The sequence below is a fragment of the Myotis brandtii genome, unplaced genomic scaffold (genome assembly GCF_000412655.1).
Source record: "Myotis brandtii unplaced genomic scaffold, ASM41265v1 scaffold920, whole genome shotgun sequence".
In the NCBI taxonomy this organism is placed as follows: domain Eukaryota; kingdom Metazoa; phylum Chordata; class Mammalia; order Chiroptera; family Vespertilionidae; genus Myotis; species Myotis brandtii.
In genome coordinates this window covers 1,424,994-1,449,409 of record NW_005371792.1, presented here as the reverse complement: position 1 = coordinate 1,449,409, position 24,416 = coordinate 1,424,994, and the positions used below count along the sequence as shown (strand labels likewise).

General features: G+C 37.3%; 1 protein-coding gene across 1 annotated transcript in view; it reads right to left on the bottom strand.

Moving 5' to 3' along the window:
* GUCY1A2 (guanylate cyclase 1, soluble, alpha 2) overlaps nt 1–24,416 on the bottom strand; it is a 296,176-nt gene that overhangs the window by 76,425 nt on the left and 195,335 nt on the right. The window contains exon 8 of the mRNA XM_014532888.1: nt 4,420–4,563. Within this exon, the coding sequence (XP_014388374.1) occupies nt 4,420–4,563 (144 nt within the window). The remainder of the gene's footprint in view (nt 1–4,419; nt 4,564–24,416) is intronic.

Sequence of the window (24,416 nt, the reverse complement as noted above, 5' to 3'; positions counted from 1 at the left end):
CCAAGGGCACATGCCCAGGTTTCGGGCTCAATCCCCAGTAGGGGGTGTGCAGGAGGCAGCCAATCAATGATTCTCTCTCATCATTGATGTTTCAATCTCTCTCTCCCTCTTTCTTCTTCTCTAAAATAAAAAATGTATATTTAAAATACTTTTATAATATTAGGTTCACAAGTTCTTGAACAGCATGAAATTATATACAGTTTTAGAGAAATCACCATATAGCTAGTTCAAACAAAAGAGAGAGAATGTGAAGCTGATTTTACTTCTCTTCAGTTGTGTATATTTTAAGATATAAGAAAACCAGTTTTCCTCTAGAGAGGGAAAAATGGAATAGGCAGATTGCAGCATTAGAATAAACATCATATTGAGAAAGTAAAAAAAATATTCTTAGTCACTATTTTTAAAAGCAATTTTAATTAAAGTCACTTTGGGCTGAATTTTTAGAATTTATTATATAAACAGACCATATTTGTGTATCATGCTTTGTAGAGTCAGTCTAGAACTATGCTGAGTTTCATTAGAGTTCTTATCTATAATAATAAAAGAGTAATATGTTAATTAGACCAAATGTCTTCTGGACATCCATCTGGAAGTCAATCCGGATAAAGCCACAGCGGCTGCTAGGGCGTAGGGCCCGCGGCATGGGAGAGGCTCCACTGGGGCTTCTAGTAGAAAGATAATTGGCTTGAAGTGAAGAAATGAAATGCTATATTCTGTATGTGTGTGTGTTTAGTTAAAAAAGTTAACCCAGTCAATTTTACAGTTAATGATTCAAGGATATTATCAAACATTTACAAGCAATTATAATAGATAATTCAGTTTCCTATTCCCCATCATGACAGGTGCCTCAAAAATTTAGAAGGCATATAAAAATTATCAATCTATTTTTCAAAATTTGCGAGGTTTGGGGAGTTTTCTTTTGAGCAAGTATTACAACTCAAATGGCTTAAATTTTAAATAGCCTAAAAACTTGGATATTTTAAAGTAAACAATCAACTGATCACATATCAATTCTAATGTAACACCCAAATATTTTTAATGAATGATTATTTCAATAAATTTAGAAATGTTCCCATGGCACCAAGTTAGAAGCCAATTCAAAATCAAATTAATGTGCCAAAAGAAAACAATCCCAAACCATGAAATAATATAAAAAAATAATGAAGCTAAACTTATTAAGGTGGTTTTAATATTTTGAATTCTCCTTCTGCATTCTTATTAAATCTTTATGGACATTTCCTCTCCTGGATTTAATAAGACCGTCTGATTCATGAGACAGAGCTAATGGTGTCTCCCACAAATAACAATATAGATGAGCACACTGTAAAACACAACTCCCTGGTTTTGTTCTTTGGCCACTTAAATTGCTTTGACAAGGATGAATCAATACAAACATATCTCCTGCAAAAGAAAATCCAAAATATAAAACCCATCCCAAATGATAACACTGCCCAGCTGGTAGTCTTGAAAATGTAAGAGCTGGTACGAATGCAACGTGGAATGTGTCTATTTGCAGTTTGCAGCAGATCTGAGACAGTTTCCTTGCGTTTGCCTGTTTCTCCTGACTGTGATAGAAGTGCCATCCTATACTTGATTAACTAGATAATTATGTCCTGACTTGAACTAGGTGTTGTTGTTTTTTAATGCTCCATGATTTTCTGTTTTCACCACTGGTAGGAATTTTCTCTTTATAAGTTTTAAAATGATCAAGTATAAACATATATGTGCACACTAAAGAGTAGTAATAAAAGGAATAATTGCACACTATAACCCCTATGTCCATTTTCCCTACTGCCTCCTCCCTCTCGTCATCACTTTCTTTCCCTTTGAATTAAGCACCATCATGAATTTTGTATTTATCATTCCCTTTCTTTCCTTTACATTTTTCCCATCAATGCAAGTATTTCTAAACAGCACATGTTTTCAAATTTTCCCAGTTGTGAAATGTAATTAAATGCAGTAAAACTACAGAATTCCTCTATGACTTGCTTCTTTTGATCAATATTATGCTTTTGACATTCATCCATGTTGATGTTAATAGCTGAAGTAATTCATTTCCCCAACTGTATAGGATCCCAAGGTGTAAGTATATCCATTAGGTGGATATTTCAGTTATTTCCAGTTTGAGATTATTATGAAAAGTATTGCTGTAAATAATCGTGTGTGTAACTTCTGCTACACGTGCACAAATACTTCCCTGGAGCAAATGCCTAGGAGAGCGATTGCTGGGTGGTAGAAAAGGCACAAAGTGAACCTTACTGGTTAATGCCAAGGACATTATACCATTTACACTCCCACCAGCTGTGTGTGAGGTTTGCTTCTGAGTGGCACTGTCAGACTTTCGAAGTTGTACCACACTAGTAGCAAAAAAAAATGTTACTCTTTGCAAAAAAAAAATTGTTCTCCAAGTCAAAAAATCTAAATTATAAATTTACAGTTTTACTAGAGGCCCAATGCACAAAATTCGTGCAAGGGCCTTGGCCCTCGCAGCCCTGGCTTCATCCGGAAGGTCGTTCAGCTATCCAGTCTAATTAGCATATTACGCTTTTATTATTATAGATAGTGTTATCTTTGACATTTAACCCATCCAGAATTGCTTTATGTGCAGACTCATGAACTAGGTATGTAATTTTAATATTTTTTTACTTGGATAACCAATTATCCCAAACCATTTATTGAATAGCCCATCCTTTGATAAAAGTCACCATTGTCATTTATCAAATCCTCTTTTTCTCTGAGTACTGAAGTCTCATTAAGAGATGTTTAATTTGGGGGTTCCTGCTTTATCTTTTGTGGAATTCTTTAAAACTACTGTGTCTGAGAATTGATCAATGTCTTTTAATAGTTCCAAAATTTTTTCCTTTTTGCATTGCCTCTATTAAGTCCATTTGGAACCTCAATTGGGCATATATTACATCTTCTCACTCCTCCATGACTCCTTCATATTGTATATTTTATATTCTCTGATTCATATTTTACCATTTTTAAGTCTCAGAACTTAATATGGATAATTTCTTCAGTTCTAACTTTAAGTGTACTAATTTTTGCTTCAGCTATATCTAATCTGCTTTTAAATTCATCCACTGAGCTTTTTAAAAAAACATTATGTTGACTCCATACAAGTTCTCTGGTTCTTTTTCAAATCTACTGTTTCTGCCTCACATTTTAAAACTTCACTTTTATTTCTTAAATTATATTAAATATTGTAATTTTTATTCTGCCTGAAAATTGTGATATTTGACAACACTCCAGTTCTGTTTTTCTCATCTTATCTATAGTGCTTTGTTTTCCAGAGTGAATATGTATGTGTTTGCTTGTTTGTTTTATTTTGTTTTGAATATCAGCCACCGATTTTTCCAGAGAACGTTATCGGTGGAAATTCTTTGAAGATGAGATTGAAGTTGTCTTCCTCCAGAGAGGAAATACCGTTTCCAATTCTCACTGCTAATGACAGAGCACTTCATTTAAGTTCACCACTTAAATTTTGTTCAATCTGTAGCCACGTGTGATTGGCACATTTCTCTCTTTTCTATAACTTCAGTGTTGTGCTCAGTAATCTTTAAACAACATTTAAAAAATGGTTAACCCTGCATTTTAATAATTCCATCAGAAGGGACACTCAGGGATTAATTTGCTATAATGCCAGAACTAGAAATGTACTCATATTTTAAGACTTTATTTTCTCTAATTTTCTTAACTCATAGTTAGTGAGCTGTTAAAAAGGGGCTCCCTTAAATTCAAGGTTACTTCTCCAAATGCAAGATTTCTGGTTTATAAGGATTCAGAACAACAACACATTTGGGATCCACCGGATTCTGGCAAAATGATAGCGATGTGACCTAATCCATTCTCACAGGTAGTTACCAGACTGCTGGGAGCCATGAGTACCACAAAGAGCACAGCTCACCAAAGGTGACATTTTCCATTTTTAAAGTTTCCTCAGTTACTGGGCTCCAGCCTTCAAGCTCTGCCACATAAAAACTGCAGAAGGCACCCTGAGGCCCGAGGCTGCATGAGGGATAGCTGTACACCACTCACAGGAAGTTGCCCAGGTCCATTTTCTTACTTTTTTTGTTTCTCATTTTTTGGATTATTTCTCTGATTCTGATTCTGACCATCATTCATGCTTGGATTTGGTAACCTGGTCACTGAAAACAAGTTCTTCCCCTTGATCTAATCCTTTAGCTCCTTTTTTTCTCTTCCATGGTAATTTGCCTTCTACACACCTTTTTCTGTTTTAGACCGCATTCCATTTGTTCTGGTCCTGGCTCTATGAGTCAACTCTAGCTATCCCTCATCTTCCTTGAGCCCGCGACTTATCTAGATCTGTGTTACAGAACGTAGGATGCAGAAGGGAATGTCTTGCTCCCTTCAGTTCAGCACGCACTACTACTCAAAGCGTCCTGTTGAGAGAGCTACCTGGATGGGCCTCCCGTCAGGTGTTAGCACCTCTTCTGAAAGCTCCATCATCTTCAGGGCCATGAGCGCAATGGGCTTCGCGTGGCAGAGGCTTTTTCTGTGCAGTCCTGCAGCGACACAGTATGCGTCACCTATTGTTTCCACCTGCAGCAATCAGACAAATCAAATGCAAACATGTGATTAACGGCCGGAATAGAAATGATTAGTTATCTGCAATCACAAATGTTGCTGAAAAACATGTCAGCAAAACACCGGCAAATTAAGCAATTAGACCACTGAGAATAATCAGAGCCGAGTTTGCAAACAGCCTCAGTCAAATGCTGGCATCTCACGCCAGGACTGCTCATCACCATTATCACTATGGATGATCCCTGAAATCAAGAACAACTGGAACATAAAATAATATGCTCTGCAAAAAAAGAATCGTCAGTATTTTATCCAGACAGTTTCTAAATAATGACCTTTTCCAAAGCCGCCTGCTCATCTTCCTCAAACCTTCAATAGTGGCTATATTTGAGACGAGTAATTCCTGTGCACAATCCTATGCATAGTCCCATCATTAAAGAGTTAACAGGCACTGTCAGGGTCTCTTTGACCCTGTTCTAATTCTGTTGTCAGCATCCATTCTGAATTGCCATTGCTTTTATTCAATATTTTAAATATTGACCCCAGGTTAAAATTCCCAAATTTCCAAAGCATAGAATAGGCATAAAAATTGGGGCACACCTTATTTTCAGAGGAAAGTTCACTAGTTATCCAAAGTAAATACGACGGTAAAATCTTCAAGTGTTCTAATATTTTAATTAGAGAAAAGAGATGAAATATTGTATAAAATGCTCAATTCCAATATCATATTTTCTCTGTAGCCCTCCATGGCCCTCTATTAGTTCCTAGTAGAACAAATCCTTTCTTCTATTCTGTTTTAGCACTTTCCACACCACTTTGCTATAGTTTTAATCACAGGCTATAATCAACATCTATCTATGTATAATTAATATATACTCCTGGTTATGATGTAAGCTCTTTAAAAATGCAATATCTGTTTTTTTATCTTTGTATTCACAGGGCTTACATGGTATTAAAATGTAGATATTTAACAAATATCCACCAAATGAATAAATTAATCTACCATGTTTACCATGATCATAACAACAGACATACTAATTGTTTTCTCATTTCACTTTTGTCCCCCATGAGAGTCATGTAGATCTGCATAGGAAAAAATGCCTTTAAATGACCAGACATGCTTTATCCTAAATACCAAGAATTATAAGATATTCTATTAGTTAAGATTTAATAGCCATAATTAAATTTCACGTGAATGTATTCTAATACTATAGATGTATTAAAAGATGTACTGTACTGCATTAAATTCTGTGACCATTAACTTAGACAATATGATGAGAAAACTTAAGAAGACGAAGAAGCCAAAATTATCACTTGCTTATCAGAATCTTATCAGGAAATACACATAAAAAATGATTCCAATAACCTCAGACCTATAATGAAGTTCAAAATTTTCACTTCAAGATCGGTTTTCTGGTGCCAGAAAAATGGAAATAAAATCATATAAGAACAGAAAGATGATGCAATGTGAATTGGCAAAGAGTTTATTCCTAAGACTAGAATATACTCCCCCCCAAAGAATCTCCACTCAGAAAGACACCCAGCAAATAATAAACGTTAATATGTGGCCATTTATTATTTCTTCCTTAGAAACACAAAACCCTTTGCTAATTCTCACATTTATCTCATCTTTTTGTATTTCTACACAATTTTAAAATCTAGAACACTTTTAGCTATATACTTTGAAACTAACTTCTGATTTCTGGATATTAGAACACATAGTCAATTTATTTGTATAAACTGAACTGTGTCACAGTCACTGCGCATATGTGTTCCTGGAGCATGATCTCTCCTTGAAATCCCTACTGTCATCATTTTCCTCAGTAGCATCATCTCCATTATCTTTTCAGCAAAAGTTTATTGAGTACCACTAAATGTGCATTTCCAGAAATTGTTCCAAAAGAGTAAGGATTAGTTATATGTTGCACTTTCTCCATAGGAGTATCCTATATAATAAAATCCTAATATGTATGCAAATTGTATAGTGGAACAACCAGTTGCTATGACGTGCACTGACCACCAGGAGGAAGACACTCAATGCAGGAGGTGCCCCCTAGTGGTCAGTGCACTCCCACAGGGGGAGTGCCACTCAGCCAGAAGCCGGGGCTGACAGCTGGTGAGTGCAGCAGCGGTGGCAGGAGCCTCTCCTGCCTCCTCAGCACCACTAAGGAGTCCATCTACCTGCTTATCCTCCAAGGGGTCCCGGACTGTGAGAGGGCGCAGGCTGGGCTGAGGGACCCCCCTTCCAAGTGCACGAATGCCATTCACCGGGCCTCTAGTGTAACATAATAGTGCAGATAAGATGAACCAATATGTTACTAATTGATACAAAACATAAATCTAATGAAGTAGAAGATAAATATGTGCACAACATAAATATAACAAATTCACATTAAAACTCATACATATCATGTAAGATTTTATAGCTTTTAGTTCCTAAATATTTGAAGTCAGAATAGCAATCAGAAATAACAGGATCAAGAAAGAGTCAATAAATGGACACAAAAAAGAATGGCCCTTAGTAAAATGTAACATTCTTACAATTATTCATAAACACCCAAAATAAAATTTAAAAAAATCTAAAAGATGTGTCCACCATACTAGGCTAGACTGTGCTGCATTAACAAAATAACCTCCAAACCTGAATGCCCTAAAATAACAAGGGTTTGTGTCTGATTCATGCTACATATTCATGTGGGTTAAAAACCTGGGGCAGAGGAGAGAAAGACCTTGCTATGTCTCTTCACTCGGGGGACAAGGCTAACAGCACCTCCTCACCTGGAGCTGGTTGTCATGACAGAGGAAAGAAAGCTCTGACAAATTATACACTAGCTTTTAAAGCTGTGCCCAGATGTGACATATATAGCTTCTTCTCAAGATTTAGTGACCGAAGAAAGTCACACAGCTATATGCTTAACATAAAGAGGATGGGGAAATGCTACCAATCTTGTGCCCATAGAAGAGCCAGTAACATTTGGCAAATAGCACTAGTGAATAATGAGTAAATAGGGAATAGTTTAAAAGTTTTCATATACTCAGGTGTCTGTAAAGAACAGGCAGTATATCTTGTGTGATGTTTTTCTTTCCTTGCAGATATATTCAGCATCTTAACCTGAAAATCTTGGCTGAAATACTACCACCTTAGTAATGCAGCTTTCCATTAAAGCTCCGTGCTTTTCTCTAAAAAAACATCACTATCAGGTCTATACATGTTCATCAGAATTAAGTATATGTGAAAATTCTAGTGGCTTCTATTCAAAATCATTAGTTGACTTTGTCTCATGAGGAGCTGCAGAAGTGAAAGCATTATGTATCAATTACAATTGATCTTGAGGATGTTTCCTTGAGTTAAACCAAAGTAAAACAAATGGAAATTGTGAACATACTACAAAAAAGCTGCCATAAAGTTGACTATGTTTTAAATTCCTTTATAATAGCTTCAGTGTTTTTAAAATAAAATGTTAAATACAATGGATCACCTAAAATAGTGCATTTCCTTTATTTTCAGCATCTCCAACCTGCTCTTAAATAAGAATGAAAATAAGGATGGCTAAACTATGCATGGGGATGGAAAAGACAGTGCTATGCAAATGTCTGCAAACTTTATATTCTTTTCTGAACATAGAAGAGGAGGTTTAAATACTAAAAATATTATGTACAAATGTTGTCCCACAATTATTTTTATAGCTGTCTTTATCAAACTTTAAAGAAGTGGCCTATCTCAATATATCTTCTTCTCAATCCCTTGTTGTCAAAATTCTCTCATTTCAGAAATAAACTTTTTTAAAATTTTTAAAAATATATATTACATTGATTTTTTTTTACAGAGAGGCAGGGAGAGGGATAGAGAGTTAGAAATATCGATCAGCTGCCTTCTGCACAGCTCCTACTGGGGATGTGCCCACAACCAAGGTATATGCCCTTGACCGGAATCTAACCTGGGACCTTTCAGTCCCCAGGCCGACGCTCTATCCACTGAGCCAAACTGGTTAGGGCAGAAATAAACTTCTTATGTATTCACTCTGTTTATTTACTTTATTTATTTATTTACTTATTTATTTACTTATTTATTTATTTACTTTTTATTGTTGAAAGTATTACATATGTCCCCTTTTTCCCCCATTGACCTCACCACCCATCCCACCCCCAGGCCTTCACCACTCTATTGTCTGTGTCCATGGGTCACGCCGTATAAGCATATGAGTTCCCTCCTCCCTTCCCACCTTCTCCTGCCTTCCCTCTGAGGTTTGACTGTCTGTTCGATGTTTCTATATCTCTGGGTCTATTTATGTTCATCAGTTTATGTTGTTCATTAGAGTCCACATATGAGTGACATCATGTGATACTTATCTTTCTCTGACTGGCTTATTTCTCTTAACATAATTCTCTCTGGTCCATTCATGTTTTGCAAATGGTAAGAGTTCTTTCTTTTTTACAGCTGCATAGTATTCCATTGTGTAAATGTACCACAGTTTTTTAATCTACTCACCTGGTGATGGGCACTTAGGCTGTTTCCAAATATTAGCTATTGTAAATTGCCTTATTAAAATACCAATGTCATATTTCACAGACCTAGAACAAATACTCCGAAAATTTATATGGAATCAAAAAATACCTCGAATAGCCACAGCAATCTTGAGAAAGAAGAACAAAGTTGGAAGGATCACAATACCAAATATCAAGTTATACTACAAAGCCACTGTACTCAGAACAGCCTGGTACTGGCACAAGAACAGGCATATAGACCAATGGAACAGAACAGAAACTCCAAAAATCGACCCAAGCCATTTATGGTCAATTAATATTTGACAAAGGAGGCAAGAGCATACGATGGAGTCAAGACAGTATCTTCAATAAATGGTGTTGGGAAAATTGGACAGATACATGCAAAAAAAATGAAACTAGACCACAAACTTATACCATACACAAAAATAAACTCAAAATGGATAAAAAATGTAAATGTAATACGTGAAACCATGAAAATCCTAGAAGAAACCATTAGCAGCAAAATCTCAGACATCTCTTGTAGCAATATGTTTACAGATACATCTCCTAGGACAATGGAAACTAAGGAGAAAATAAACAAATGGGACTACATCAAAATAAAAAGCTTCTGCACAGCAGAAGAAACCATCAACAAAATAACAAGAGAGCCCACTGCATGGGAGAACATATCTGCCAATGATATATCCGATAAGGGGTTAACCTCCAAAATTTATAGGGAACTCATACAACTTAACAAATGGAAGATAAACAATCCAATTAAACAATGGGCAAAGGATCCAAATAAACAGTTCTCCAGGGTAGGCATACAGAAGGTCAGAATGCTCATTATAGACAAATCAACAAATGACAAGTGCTGGCGAGGATGTGGATAAAAGGGAACCCTGGTACACTTCTGGTGGGAATGTAGACTGGTGCAGCCTCTGTGGAAAACAGTTTGGAGTTTCCTCAAAAAATTAAAAAGGGAACTAGAATTTGACCTAGTGATCCTACTTGTAGGAATATATTCCGAGAAATCAGAAACACTCATTAGAAAGAATATATGTACCCCTATGTTCATACTGACGTTAGTTTTATCATGTAAAATAATTTATTTTAGCACTAAAAGAATATCATTCCTGTAACATTCTTCTCCCTTCCTTCCAGGCTAATGTTCAAGAAATATCTAAGAGGTTTCTTGGAAATTTGGGCACAGTGGGGAGAGAAGAGTGTGTTTGTTGTAGGGAGATTGTGGTATTGGAGCAAGGTTTGGATCAGCCTAAAAGAACACTGCATACAATAAGGCAATTAATCACCCCTGTGCCTTGGGACTCATGATACCTCAGTCCTTCAGTCCTACAACCCTTATTCTGCCTTCCTTTGAACTTTCTATGATTTGTGAAAGAGAGCTTAGGTAGAGGTAATAAGAGCAGAGGGTCAGCAAACTTTGTCAGTCTACCTTACTGCACGACCTCTCTCTCCCTCTAGATATTACCAAGAAGAGAAGCAAATTACAAAGTCTGTTTTCTACTTGTTATGCTTCTGTTTTTGCTTCTAATGTCTTCAGAAACAAAAAGAGAGGGACAGAGATGGAGGGAGAGAGGAAGGAGACAGGAGAGGAGTTGGAATAAGATGTAGGCAGGCCCTGACTGGTTTGGCTCAGTGGATAGAGCGTCGGCCTGCAGACTCAAGGGTCCCAGGTTTGATTCCGGTCAGGGGCATATACCTTGGTTGTGGGCACATCCCCAGTGGGGAGTGTGCAGGAGGCAGCTGATCGATGTTTCTCTCTCGTCAATGTTTCTGACTCTCTATCCCTCTCCCTTCCTCTCTGTAAGAATCAATAAAATATATTTTAAAAAAAAGATGTAGGCAGACAAGTGAAGCCTAAAGATGACAAATGTCTTCATTTGTCTCCTAGCACCTCACAGAGCACTTGGTCACTTGATCATAATCATGTGAGTGAAAGGGGCTCGCATATGTGCTATATTCTTTATGGGCTCATTGGTAGTGGCTAAGAACACTTGATTCTCAGAAGGGATACCACATTCACCCTTGCTGTGTGGATGGAGCCACACCTCCCAGCCCCATCACCTCTCTGACATTAGGTAGGTTCCTGTGTGACAGGAAAAGAGAGCTCAGTCTTCCAATGGTTGGCAAGGAGTTTGAGTCCACAAGCAGTTCTGCAGAGACCAGATGCTGGGGTTGCTGGTGGTCTGGACACGGATTATCAAAAAGCCTGGGCGGAAAAGGTTGAGCATAGCATAAGCCTTCGTGAAGACTTATCGGTAGCAGAAAAACAGGAAAAACTGAACTTGGGTAGATTTTGAAGCCCCTTACTTTTTGCTCTTCACCTCATACAGGCTTAGCAACTCTCCACTGTTTATGTCTGTTTTTCCTGATACTCATCAGGGTGGGTGAAATGTGCTCCAGGCCAAAGATAAAAATCCAGGTGTTGGTGGCCAAGCAGAGGTCTTAGGGTCATGGAATGTCCACTGGACATATCGAAAATGAGTAATTTGCCACAGACAGCAAGCATGAACGCAGTTTTTCATTATTCTTGAGATTGCAATTCTCTCTTTCTCTCTCTCTCTTTAAAGACTATTTTCATCCTCCAGTGAGTCTTTTTTTTTTCTTTAAATTGCTTTTATTGATTTTTAGAGAGAGCTAATTTAATTTTTTGTGTGAGAGTAGAACATTAATCGACTGTCTCCTGTATATCCCCTACCAAGGAATCGAGCCCACAACCTGGGCGTGTACCCTGACTTGAAATTGAACCAGCAACTTTTTGGTACATGGGAAAATGCCCAACCAACTGAACCACACTGGCCAGGGTGAGGGTGCAATTCTTGAAGATGTACTTATCCTCTTCAAATATGACTTATAAATTCCTTCCTCAAAAACAGGTAGGAAGGTCCTGACACAGAGAAAGCTTCAAGCAATGTAGACAAAGGCAGTGCAGTCCTCAGCATCATTTTCTTGGCTTGACAAAGTGACGGCCATGGTCATTAAAGCTGCATTCTTGACGTTGGAAGCACTGAAGGCCCAGAGGAGCCAAGGTGTGGTGAGGCCAGCATATACACTTCACTGCTGGCCAAACAGAGCTCCTACAGCTGATGGCAGGTAATCTGCCCAGGGACAATTTCCAAGGTAGAATTAATCACACTAGTGCCCAAATGGCTTGAATACCTCCTCAAGCTGCCCTGATGAAATAGTTTGAGTTCCCATCACAGAGCAGGTAGTATTGCAGGACTTGGACTACAGATCCCCTTAATAACAACAATCTTGTCAGATTCTGGAAGGCTGTAGTTTGAAAACCAGATGAGGAAGTTGCAGGTGATGTTTTTGAACTTGTAGCCTGTCCTGAGATATCTGAACTCTTTCACTCCTAGTTGATATGAACCTCAGGAAATCTGCATGGTAGCCAATAAGCATGGTTGTTGGAGGGTTTATTCCAAAAGGTGGTGTCCCAGAATGTGGGTACATTTTAATCGATGAATCTTGTACCCTCACTCAAGTGCCACTGCATTCGCCCAAACGTGGGTTCCAGCTGGAGGAGGGCCCTGCCAGCCTGAGCATTCACTGTCCCTAAATCCAGACTGAAGAAAGTCCTTGAAGGCATCATATCCAGTGGCCACAGCCTCACCACCTCCTTTACCTCTAACACTTTATTTTCTTTCACAACTTCTATTCCTCTCCCCATGGACATCATTCCATCATCTTCACTTGTACCTCCTCCTCCACCACCTTTTCTTTTTCCAGGATCCCCATCTCTCCACCTGCTTTTCATCCACCACTTCCATCACTCTCCTAATCTATTTAGCTGCCATTGAGAAGATGGCATATTTGTCAGGCAAACCCCCATACCAGCTATTGCCTGAGACTTCTATTCCACTGTGAGCCAGGTCTCTGTAGGGCATTCAACCCAACATTAACAGGTTGTGGTGGGGATACTTCCCTCCTGAATGCAGATCACTCACCAGTACCAGAGATTCCAGAGAAAACTGAGGCATCACAGGTGATGACTGGCAGGATGGGGTAGCCTGAATATTGCCACAGCCCTGTGACCTAACGCTAAAGAAGGGGGCATAGGGTCAGAATACTAAGTAAGAATTTTATCAATTGTTTTGAATTATACCTAATTTCTACATTTTGGGGAAACTCTGAAATTATTTCCCAGGAATTGTCCTCTCAGAAAGCTTTTCAAATGCAACTCTCAGGACCACCTGTGTAAGAATCACCCAAAAGTACTTTGTAAAAATTAGATCCCCATGCCCCACCTAAATCAGACTCCCAGCTATATGCATTTTCACGTGTATTTTGTGGTGTATTTTATGATTCTCAAAATTTGAAGACTCGTGGTATATGATGTGAGTTAAAAATATTACAACATTCATCTAGATAGTCACTTCTTTTAAGAGCCAATGAGCTTTCAGAAAAGAGAAAAGCACTTCTATCCTGAACTCCAGCCATTCATTCCCATATACTCCTCTCTCTTTCACTCTACCCATAGGGACAATAAACTTCTCCAGATACTTCCTTATTTGTCAGAAACTTAGATTACAACTTCTGGCCCCACACATACACCCCAAATGCTGAGAATCACCTAGCACAGTAGATATTCAATGATCCAAAGTAAGTTTGTTGAGTTTAATTAAATACTTCCAAGTGAATTGTGCATGATGGCTTAGCAATTCAAATGTAAACAACTTTAAAAATTTACTAACAAAGCTTCAAAAAATATCTTCATTCCTTAAAAAATAAAATCTATCTAATTACACTCACTTTAGTTGATGTTTCTGACCCAAATACTACTTCTCTTAAGGAAGTCTCTGTAGTGCTCAGCTGATACAGCATCAAAAAGGAGGTCATGGATATAAATAGAACAGTGATTTAGCCTGGGAACTATTCCCAAATGAGGGAAAATAGAACCCAAATGACTGCCTATCAAAGAAAGCTCTTTTCCTGATAAAGCTCTCAGTAGATCTATCAAAGTACATTTCAGTTCTGCCCAGGAATCTCAATCATGAAGAAAATACTGTTGCCAGGCTCCAGGTTGTTTATCATGAAGATTATTGAATACCGAGGCAGATTAGCAAAGAAAAACATATCCAAATACCCAGTCAAAATTTCTTTCTAAATTCTCAAGTTAGATGTGGGAGACTGAACAATTCTTTCCGCTGTATAGTAAACTGTCTTCTAAGATCTTCACTAATATGACTCCAATGTCCACTTTTATTCACCACTATCACTTTAATTTAGTCCATGTCCCAATCACAATGAATAACTCAATGATCTTTACAAACTTTCTATACTTCCCACCCCTGCATTTATATTCAGTTACTATTCGAAATCCATCCATTCACTCTTTATAAAAATAAGTATTGAGTCTATTATTTTCAAAAACAAAGTTTCCAGAGATTCTTGATTTACCAGAATTTTAAACATTTTCCCAGAATATGGTGAATGTCTGCTATAATTTTTAGTAAACATATAATGAATTCTAAACAATGTTAGTTGTTGTAAAAACAGTGAAGTTTCAAGACTTATTATATAGTTATAGTAATCAAGACAGTGTGGTATTGGTGGAAGAATAAGCAAATTCACCAGTGGAACACAATAGAGATCTCATAAATATACCCCCAATATAGTCAACTGATCTTTGAAAAAGGTAGAAAAACAACATATGGAGCAAAGGTAGTCTCTAAGACAAATGATGCTGGAACAACTGGACATCCACAAGGAAAAACAAAAAACAAAAAAAGAGGATCTAGACACAGACCCTCCACCCTTCACAAAAATGAACTCAACATGATCACAGACATAAATATAAAATGGAAAACTATAAAACTCCTAGAAGATAACATAAAAGAAAGCCTAGACCACCCTGGGTATTGTGATGCCTTTTTGGATACAATAACAAAGACAAAGACACAATCTATAAAAGAAAAATCTAATAAGCTAAACTTTATTAAAATTAAAAACTTCTGTACTATGAAAGACAATATCAAGAGAAGGAGAAGATAAGCCACAGATTGGGGAAACATATTTGGAAAAGACACAACTGATAAAGGACCATTATACAAAATATTTAAAGAACTTAAAATTCAACAATTAAAAAAATCTGATTTTTAAAAAATGATACTAACACCTTACCAGACATGACACCAAAGAAGATGTACAGATGGAAAAAAATAATATGAAAAGATCTTCACATCATATGTCATCAGGGAAACACAAATTAAAACAATACTGAGATACACCACTACACATCTATTAAAATGGCCAAAATCCAGAACACTAACAACACTGAATGCTGATGAAGATGTGAAGCAACCAGAACTCTCATTCATTGCTGCTGGAAATGCAAAAAGGTACAGTCTATTTGGAAGACATTTTGGTGATTTCTTACACAACTAAACATATCCTTACCATATGATTCAGGAATTGTGCTCTTTGGTGTTTACCTAAAGGTGTTGAAAACTTATATCCACCCAAAAACCTACACACAGGTGTTTATAGCAGCTTTGTATAAAATTGCCAAAACTTGGAAGCAATCAAGATGACTTTTCAGTACATGAATGGGTAAATAAACTGTGGTACATCCAGGCACAAAGAGAATGAATTATCAAGCCATGACAAAGACAAGGAGACTTAAATACACATTACTAAGTGAAAGAAGCAAATCTGAAAAGGCTACATGCTGTGTGATTCCAGCTATATAAATTCCTGGGAAAAGTAACACTGTGAGGACAGTAGGTAGACCAGTGGTTGCCTGTGATTGAGAGGATGGGATGAACAGGTGGAGCAGAGATAACTTTTAGGGCAGTGAAAATACTCTGTATGATATTATAATGATGGATATATGCCATTATACATTTGCCTTAACCCACAGACTGTGAACTATGAGAGTGAGCCCCAAGATAAACTATGAATTTCGGGTGTTGCGTCAATGTAGCTTCATCCTTGGTAAAAATGTGCCATTCTGGTGAGTGATGTTGATAATTCCGAAGACGATGGGGCAGGATGTATATGGGAAATCTCTGTACCTTTCTCTCAATTTTATTGTAAACATAAAATTGCTTTAGGAAAAAATAGTCTTTTTTCTTGAAGTAGATAGGACAGCCCAGTTAGTAAATCAAGTGAAAATATTAAAAATTCACTTTTTAAATAAACATAAGCTAACGTCCATAAATCCCAATAGCCTCAGGTATCTATGGAATTACTTTCTTTTATCCAGATTAATTACAGTTTAGAAAACAAGCCTTTCCCAACCCCTCTTCCATGAGCCAAATTTGTCACATTTCCACATCCACCTTTCAAGTCATTTCTTTTCTGAAAGTGTCCCCAATCCTTCAGTAGGATATCATCTTTGCTTCTTTTAGAATCCCAATAAAACTTGGCTTCTACACCTCTTATACTGCAGTCATTGTGTTTATACTTTTTTTTATTATCATCCTGTCTAGATGGCTAAGTCATTTAACTTTGAAGACAAAGACAATATGTTGGCTATCTTTTTTTTTAAGTCCCACAGGGACTAGCAGAGTGCTAGTATAGTAGACACTTCAAGAATTATGACTGAGTCAAATTGTATTATAAACATCTCTATCAAGAGCTATGTCAATAGAGATAATGTATAAATTACCTTTAAAACTCAGTCATTGCTAAAGGACTCCAAACTATGTCTATTCTATCAACTCAGGTTAAGTCTACATAATGCCAAAATAAGAACATATTCCAGTGATCGGGTAAACAATGGAATGGAAGTATTTCCACTAACTAGACAAACTTGACCAGTTCATTCAGGGTTCCAATATTGACTTAAGCCTCTTGTATCTTGCCAGCCCAGGTAAGGTATGTATTTAAATTATGGCAAAACTATCTTTATGTTCTACTTTTGTCTAATAACTATCCAAACCTATACCCCACCCTATTTTAAAGTGATTTTTATAAAGCAAATCTACTTGCATCACACTGCCATTCAAAAATCTTTAATGACGTCACAATTGCTGGATCACTCCTATGATTAAGACCAAAACTCTTGAAATGGCTAAAACATGTGTAGGTTTTAGCTCCTAATTACTTCTGTATCATTTATATTGTGCTAATCTTAATTTCTTCAGTTTCTTTAGTTGTGAGACCTCCCAGAGAAGCCTGATGGGATAGAAAAGGACTGAGCAATGCTAACTCCACTACCTATCAGCTTTGTGAGCTCAAACAAGCTGTTTAACCTTTTAAAATATCATTTTATTCTTCTGTGAATGGGAGATAATATCTATTTTGCAAAGTTTCTGAAAAGATTAAAGAAGGTAATTTTATAACCCTCTAGTAATAATTGTAATTTTAATTAATCATTAACTAGATATTATTTAATTATTTAATGTCTATCCCTAATGCTCAGTTATAAGCAACTAACAATATGAAACATGACTGTCTTATCTACCATTTTGCCCCTCTGCCTAATTTAGTACTTAGAACACAGACAATAATCAATAATTATTGGTTAAATATAAAATAAATCAATGATCATATAAAGAATTTAGCATGATATCTGGCACATATGAGGCACTCAACAAATATTAGCCTTTCTATAGATTGAATGTGTCCCCCAAAAATTCATTTGTTGAAACCTAATCTGCAATGTGATATTTGGTTGTAGAACTTTTGGGAGTCAATTGGGGACCTTTGTAAGAGCTCTACCCTCATGAATGAGATTAGTGTCCTTCTAAAAGAGACCCCAGAGAGCTCCTTGTCCCTTCTGCCACATGAGGACACTGCAAGAAGACAGCCATCACTAAAGCAGGAAGTGGGCCCTCACTAGACACCTAATCTGCCAGCACCTTGATTTTGGACTTCCCAGCCTCCAGAACTGTGATAAATAAGTTTCTGTTGTTTAAAAGCCATCTACTCTATGGTCTTTTTGTTTTAGAAGCCTGAATGGACTAAGAGAATCAATCTCCTTCCCTCCCTTCACAGCAAATTCCTCAAGACACTCTCTCTAGCCTTTGTCTTCTCTCATATAAATGACTCCAGATGTGTCACCTGCAACAAAAATGTGAGACCAATACCATTGTTTCCAGTTTATAGAAGTAGAAGCTGGGCACAGATCGGTCATGTGACTTAAGTAAAAAGGACAGAATAAAAATTATATCTAATACCCTTCCCCCTATATTTCACTGTCATTGATTGCACTGTCATAAGCAGCTTCAATAGTCCTGGTCTGACTTCTTCCTAATGGTCAAAGCACCTTCTTTCATCAGAGGTCTGAAATAGGACCTACAGTTTACAAGGCAGTGACACTAGTAATAAGTGGAAAAGGGAGAGGCATACGGTTTTATTTTTATGACAACAGAAAAAAATCTGTACAATATCAAACTTTAAAAGTCAAAGGAATATATTTTAGAATATTCCTTTACATTATTTTAAGAACAGCATTATTTTAATAGGTAGCTTTCATAGATTTCAACACATAAGGCACACACACACACACACACACACACACACACACACACACCTGGATCAGCCATCTAACAAGAATTTTGCTTCAATGATTTCTTAGTTTTCCAACTTATTCAAAGCCATGTTAACAATTCAAAGCTTGAAAAATGCATCAAAATGTATAAACATTTACCACCAAATTCTCGAATTTAAGATAAAGTTACATTATCATTTCTTCCATTTTAAAAATGTTTATAAAATAAACATATACCCAAATCATTTACCATACACGAATAGCCTATTAATAGGGAGTCAGCAGAATTGATTTGCACTTTGGGGACATTTTCCTAGCCAACCAAATACAGCTCCAACACTGAGTATCTAGAATCTAGAATCTCATAGAATGAAATGACTTTCTGAGAATTTCTCCTGTCAATCCCATCAAAAGATTGTAGCTTGTGTTTTAATCATTCCAATGACCAGATCATACAGCTGCAGCCAATGTATTTCATTGTTGGGACACTGACTTTCATAAGGATCTTCCACTAAGCTGAAATTTCTAACTTCTGCATAAATATCCTCTCTATTCTCCTTGAGCCAGAGAGAACAAATCTTTATGAAGGCCACACGTACTAATAAGTAGTGCAGATTTGTTGAATGAGTTTAAAAAGGAGACTAGTTATATTCTTAACTCTAGGCTAAAATTCAAATTGCAATTTAAAAATTTAAGCTCACCCTCCAACTATTATGTCAAGGGCCTCTTGTTCATAATAAAAAGGCCTTTTGCTATTAGCTTTTTTCACCTTGTGAACAATCCTGTGACACACTGTTCTCATTTTAAAGGTATAAAATTTTCCTGGGGATTGTCAAAGTTACAGGATACCAATTTATGAAGTATACATAGATAAATGCTAGAACAATCTTTGGTCCTATTTCTGCCTCTAACTAATTAGGAACACTAGCTATCTGATTCATAAATGATTTCTGCCATTGTTTTCTAAAATACAAGCTTTTAGCTGAATCAGAACTAAATTCCAATAATATCTCTGCCACTTGCTACACCGATCTTCAAAAAGGACATAACAGCACCCATCCCTCAGGGCTCTCCTGGAAAACAAATATCACAATTAAGGCATCTTCCACTGCATCTGGAACACAGTTTGTATTGAGTAAATGTGAATTCCATCCCTTTAGTTCCATGTTGCATTAAGGGATCTGTACCCTTTAAATCACTGTTGTTAACTGGTAAACAGAGGGAGGATTGTGTACAATGTTTCTCCTACAGCACAGCGTTCATTAAAGGTTTAGTGAAAAAGGTAATAGAAACTATCAAATTCAATACGATTTGCTGATGGCATTGATGCTATCCTATCAGGTAAGTGGAAGTGAGAAGTCTCTGATCTAGATCAATTTCTATTTTCATAAACTCACACAATAGCCAGGCATGATAAACCCTGATGGGAACATAACTGACATATTCCCATTCTGAAACATGCCAGAAATCCTCTGCTAAAGGACCTCAGGGTAAAATAAATTATTACTTAATGACAATAATTCTTTATGAAGAAAAGTTGGTATTTTAGGTGGATTTTTAAAATAAACATATTGAAGTAATTCACTATGTGGTAAAACTTGCAAAATGGACACAAATAAAAGCTAGTTTGTCATACTATTTTGAAAAAGGTGTTAGTGACAAACAGCTTAGCTCAGAACTTCTTTACAGTTTATGGCCACACAAAAGTTAGACATTCTGTAATGACATAAACTGCATAAGGCATCATGGTGTAATATTCACCCTTACAGACATCGGAAATCCGAGCAGCATGGACCAAATACACTAAGAAAACTTGCTAGAGACATGCATCATAAATTTTCAGACTGTTTTCAGAACTGATACACATTTCCTTTGTGTCTGATTGCATACAGGCTGATAGAACAAAATACCATAGATCGGGTGGCTTAAAAACAGAGTTTTCTTTCTGACAATTTTGGAAGCTGAGAAATCCTAAATCAAGGTCCTGGCCAGTTTGGTTCCATTCACTGGTGAGGGCCCCTTCCTGGCTTGTAGATGGCCACCTGTGTCCTCACCTGGCAGAGAGAATTTTGGTCTCTTACTTTTCTTATAAGGACACAGATCCCATCATGGTGCCCCTGTCCTTATAATCTCAGCTGAACCTAATTACCTTCCATAGGCTCTACCTCCAAACACCATCACCCTGGGAGACAGGCTTCAATAATTAAATTTTTCGAGGACACACACATTCAGTCCATAATACTCGGTATTATACAAATCAAAAACATCAATATCTTAGCAATTGCCAACTCTTTAGGAAATTAAAAATCAACAGGGATATAAACAACAACCCCAAAACACTTTGATAAATTCAGCAAGACACTTTTATCAATTTCAATTTCTGCTTGGCAATCCAAATTATTTTAGCCTTTTAACTGTTTCAGAATTTGCCACAAGAGTAAAAGGAAATGTTCTCTGAATATAGAGAAAAAAATCCCGGGTGTCATATTAGAATATAAAAAGATAAACATTTTAGGTTCAGTTTCATAGTGTTGGTCAAGACATGGCACAAGTTGACATGACTTAAAGCAACACTTTTGTCTTCATGAATTTCATATTGTGGCTCAGGTTATTTAGATAAAACTAAGCCATGCAGATGAACTGTGGACCCATCTTCGAGAAATAATGTCCATAAGGACCCAGTAAAGATCATACAAATCCTGTATTTCAGGGATCTATGTCTCTCCCCCTACTGTTACCTCTCTACCTACCCTTCCTTCAGTCTTCCTCTGGCAGACAGTGTAGTTCTAATAACCTGAAAGGATTAACTTGAGCAAATAGGCATTTTATCTTTATGTAATAAGCACCAGCTACACAATCTTTATGTACACACAAACACATGCACATACAAGCATATGCATACGAAACACACTCACCATACATACCCAGAAACACCTATTTGAAGAATGATCACTAACATTTACATTTACTGCCATGGATATAATATCGTAATAAACATTTTACATACATTTCGTTTAAAAGCTCAAAAACTATAACTATGCGGTAGATAAAATTAGTCTATTTACAGATGGCAAAACTGAAGCAGAGAAGTTAAATAAGTGGTTAAAGGTGGAAAGATGAAAACTCCGGGTAGTGTCCTGAAGCCAGCGTTGGGATTCAGCAGCTCCAGCTGAACGGATTGAGAGCAACAGGATAAAGGATCCAGCCTTCCCCTTGTTTGACCCTTACCTCCAGCCTAAGTGCTTGCCAAAGCCAAACACATAAATGAAGCAAAACCTTTGTCAGGTAATTTTTAGGGTATTTTTTAAAATTCGACAATATAATCCCACCAGTAGAAAAGATATCAGAACAGAATGCTTATCTGTGACTTTCACCTTACCTTCTAAAGCATATAAATTAGTTCTTTTCTGTTCATTAAAATTGTGCTAAAAATACATACCAATTTCCATAACATTGTATAGGCTTCTATGGGACTCATGCCCTGTTATTAAGTGAGTGACTCAAAACTATTTATTGATTGAGTGAATAAATGAATAGAATGGCATGTGTGTTTTTTCACTTCAGAAATTCCTCTTTTCTAGATTTTCTAGGAAGATACTGTTACTTCATTTCCAATGAAAGAGCAGCAAAAGTAAAAGGCATTGATGTTGATGGAATCCACTAAAAAGAACTAATATAAATCTTTAGTAGCTTTTCATTTCAAAAGCAGAAAATATGTAAATCTTGGGGAAGGGGGCGGAGAATGAAACGTTCATTCTTTACTAAATGGACCTGGCATTCAGTGCTGGGAAATGGAGTAACATGTTATATACATATTTATAAAATGCCAAGAATAACCTAAGTACCTAAGTACTTAAAAGGCTTTTTAATCATAAAACAAAATAAGGGGAAAAGAAAGCACCTCATTCCCACCCCCTCCTCCCGCCACTCCCCCTGCAAAATCCAGGTCACACTGGAGCGATATCCCTGAGATTCTGCTGTATTTTCTGAAGCCTGGCTGAAGGTGCAGGGAGCAGCCGCTGCAGGAGCTCCATACTGTCAAATGGCAAAACACATCAAAATTCCTGAGGCAGAGAGTTCCGCAGCCTTGTAACTTGATGTGAGAAACGTCTGCTTTCAGCCCTTACCAAGGAGGTTTAAGAGGGGGATTCAAATCTGACATAGCTCCTTCTCTAATTTACAAACTGCTAGCGCATCGGTGCAAAGCCTTGGGGATCGGCACCAAGACATATAAATCCAAGGGCTCACCTGGCTCTCAGCTTCCCTGGGATATGAACATGCCCACTGAAAAGTGAATACTGATCACCTTCTACATCAACCTTTCTATCATGGATATCTATTCTGTTTACTTCTGCAGTCTGTATTTATTTTTAGATTGTACAGACTTTTTTCCCCCCACAAAGTAGCCAAGGAATTATAGTTAATAGGAATCTATAGTTAATAGACTAAAGAGAGACTAAACAATCTACACATATCAACCTACACATATCAATTAAATGAAACATACATGATCTTAATGGTTTTACTAGTCCTTTTTATTGCTATTGTATCTATGGAGGGTTGGAGCTTATAAAGTCAATAGAGTATTTCCATTGGTCTTTGAAGATTTTCAGAGTTCAAGGTATCTAGCAATTTGCAAATTGAATTAATGCCGTGAGTGTCCCAAATATATTTTATTCATTTTCAAGAACGGATAGAAATAACCTGCTAATTCTAGCATCTCTGTGGGTCTAGTTCCTGTTGTGGCATTTAAGGTCTCAAAAGACATCTCTGTATTTCGATGAAGTTGCCCAAGTTGGTTCCCTTTGACTCTAGAGAGGGGGTCCTCTCTGACTCTACATCTGCTCCTGGCCAGGGAAAAGCCTTTGGTTTTGTATCAAAGTGTGTCCTGATGCCATCTTCTTACTTCTTCCAGGACACACTGCCTGGTTTCCATTTCCAGGCCCCTTGTACCCAGGCCCAAGGTCTTGTGTCTCCTGAGTCTGGATTTCTGCCCCTTCCTACTCTGCTGGACTTAGCTCTCCTACCTGGACTTAGAATACTTGCATTCCCTTACCAATATGAACTTTGTGTTGTTGCTTTTTAGATTTTTAACATCAGATTCCCTGATCTAACTGAATTCTGCTCCTGGCATTTCCTGGTTGCTCCATCTTGTTTTACTCCTTCTCCCCAACCCAAGCCTGAAATCGATACTTGATGTTTAACTCCACCAACATATCCAAACCCAGTTCAGGTTTTGATGAGGGAATGCCCCCTACCCCAACAGAGAAAAGTATTTTATTACCACCATTTTTCAGAGTCACCTAGGAAAGATGATTAAAAAAAAGATTCATTATTTTAAACTTATATCCCTACTGCCTGCACTCCATATCGTAGATCCCTCTGTCCCATTCTTGATATGCTATTTCTCTGTGAGGAGAAATAGGGAGAAGATGCTGACTGGTTTCTGACACACAGGAAGGCTGGCAGATGGGAGAATGCCCAACTTTTAAGATGCAGCTTCTTGAAACTCTGAACTTCTTGCTACTGGAAAGGGAGGGAGTGGCTTTGGTTAAGGTGTTCTTAGAGCTTTTCTTATCACTCGACAATATAACTGTAGTTATTGATCATGTAACTTAGTCCTGAAACAGGTTCTATTTTTTGCTTTTAGTATTTCATCTTTGTCTAGACCACAGCGTAGACTTGTGGAAATATTGTAGGCTCTAGAATCAGACAAGCCTCAGTTCAAATTCTGATCAAAAACAATCCTATACAATAAAGAGGTAATATGCAAATTAACCCTCACAGCCTCACAAGAGGGCTGCCTATGACCAGGCTAGCAGGGGGGTTAGTGAGGGATGACCAAACGACTGAACAAGCAGGCTGTGTGGGGTGACCAGGCTGGCTGGAGGGGGGGGGGTCGTGAGGGGTGACCAGGCTG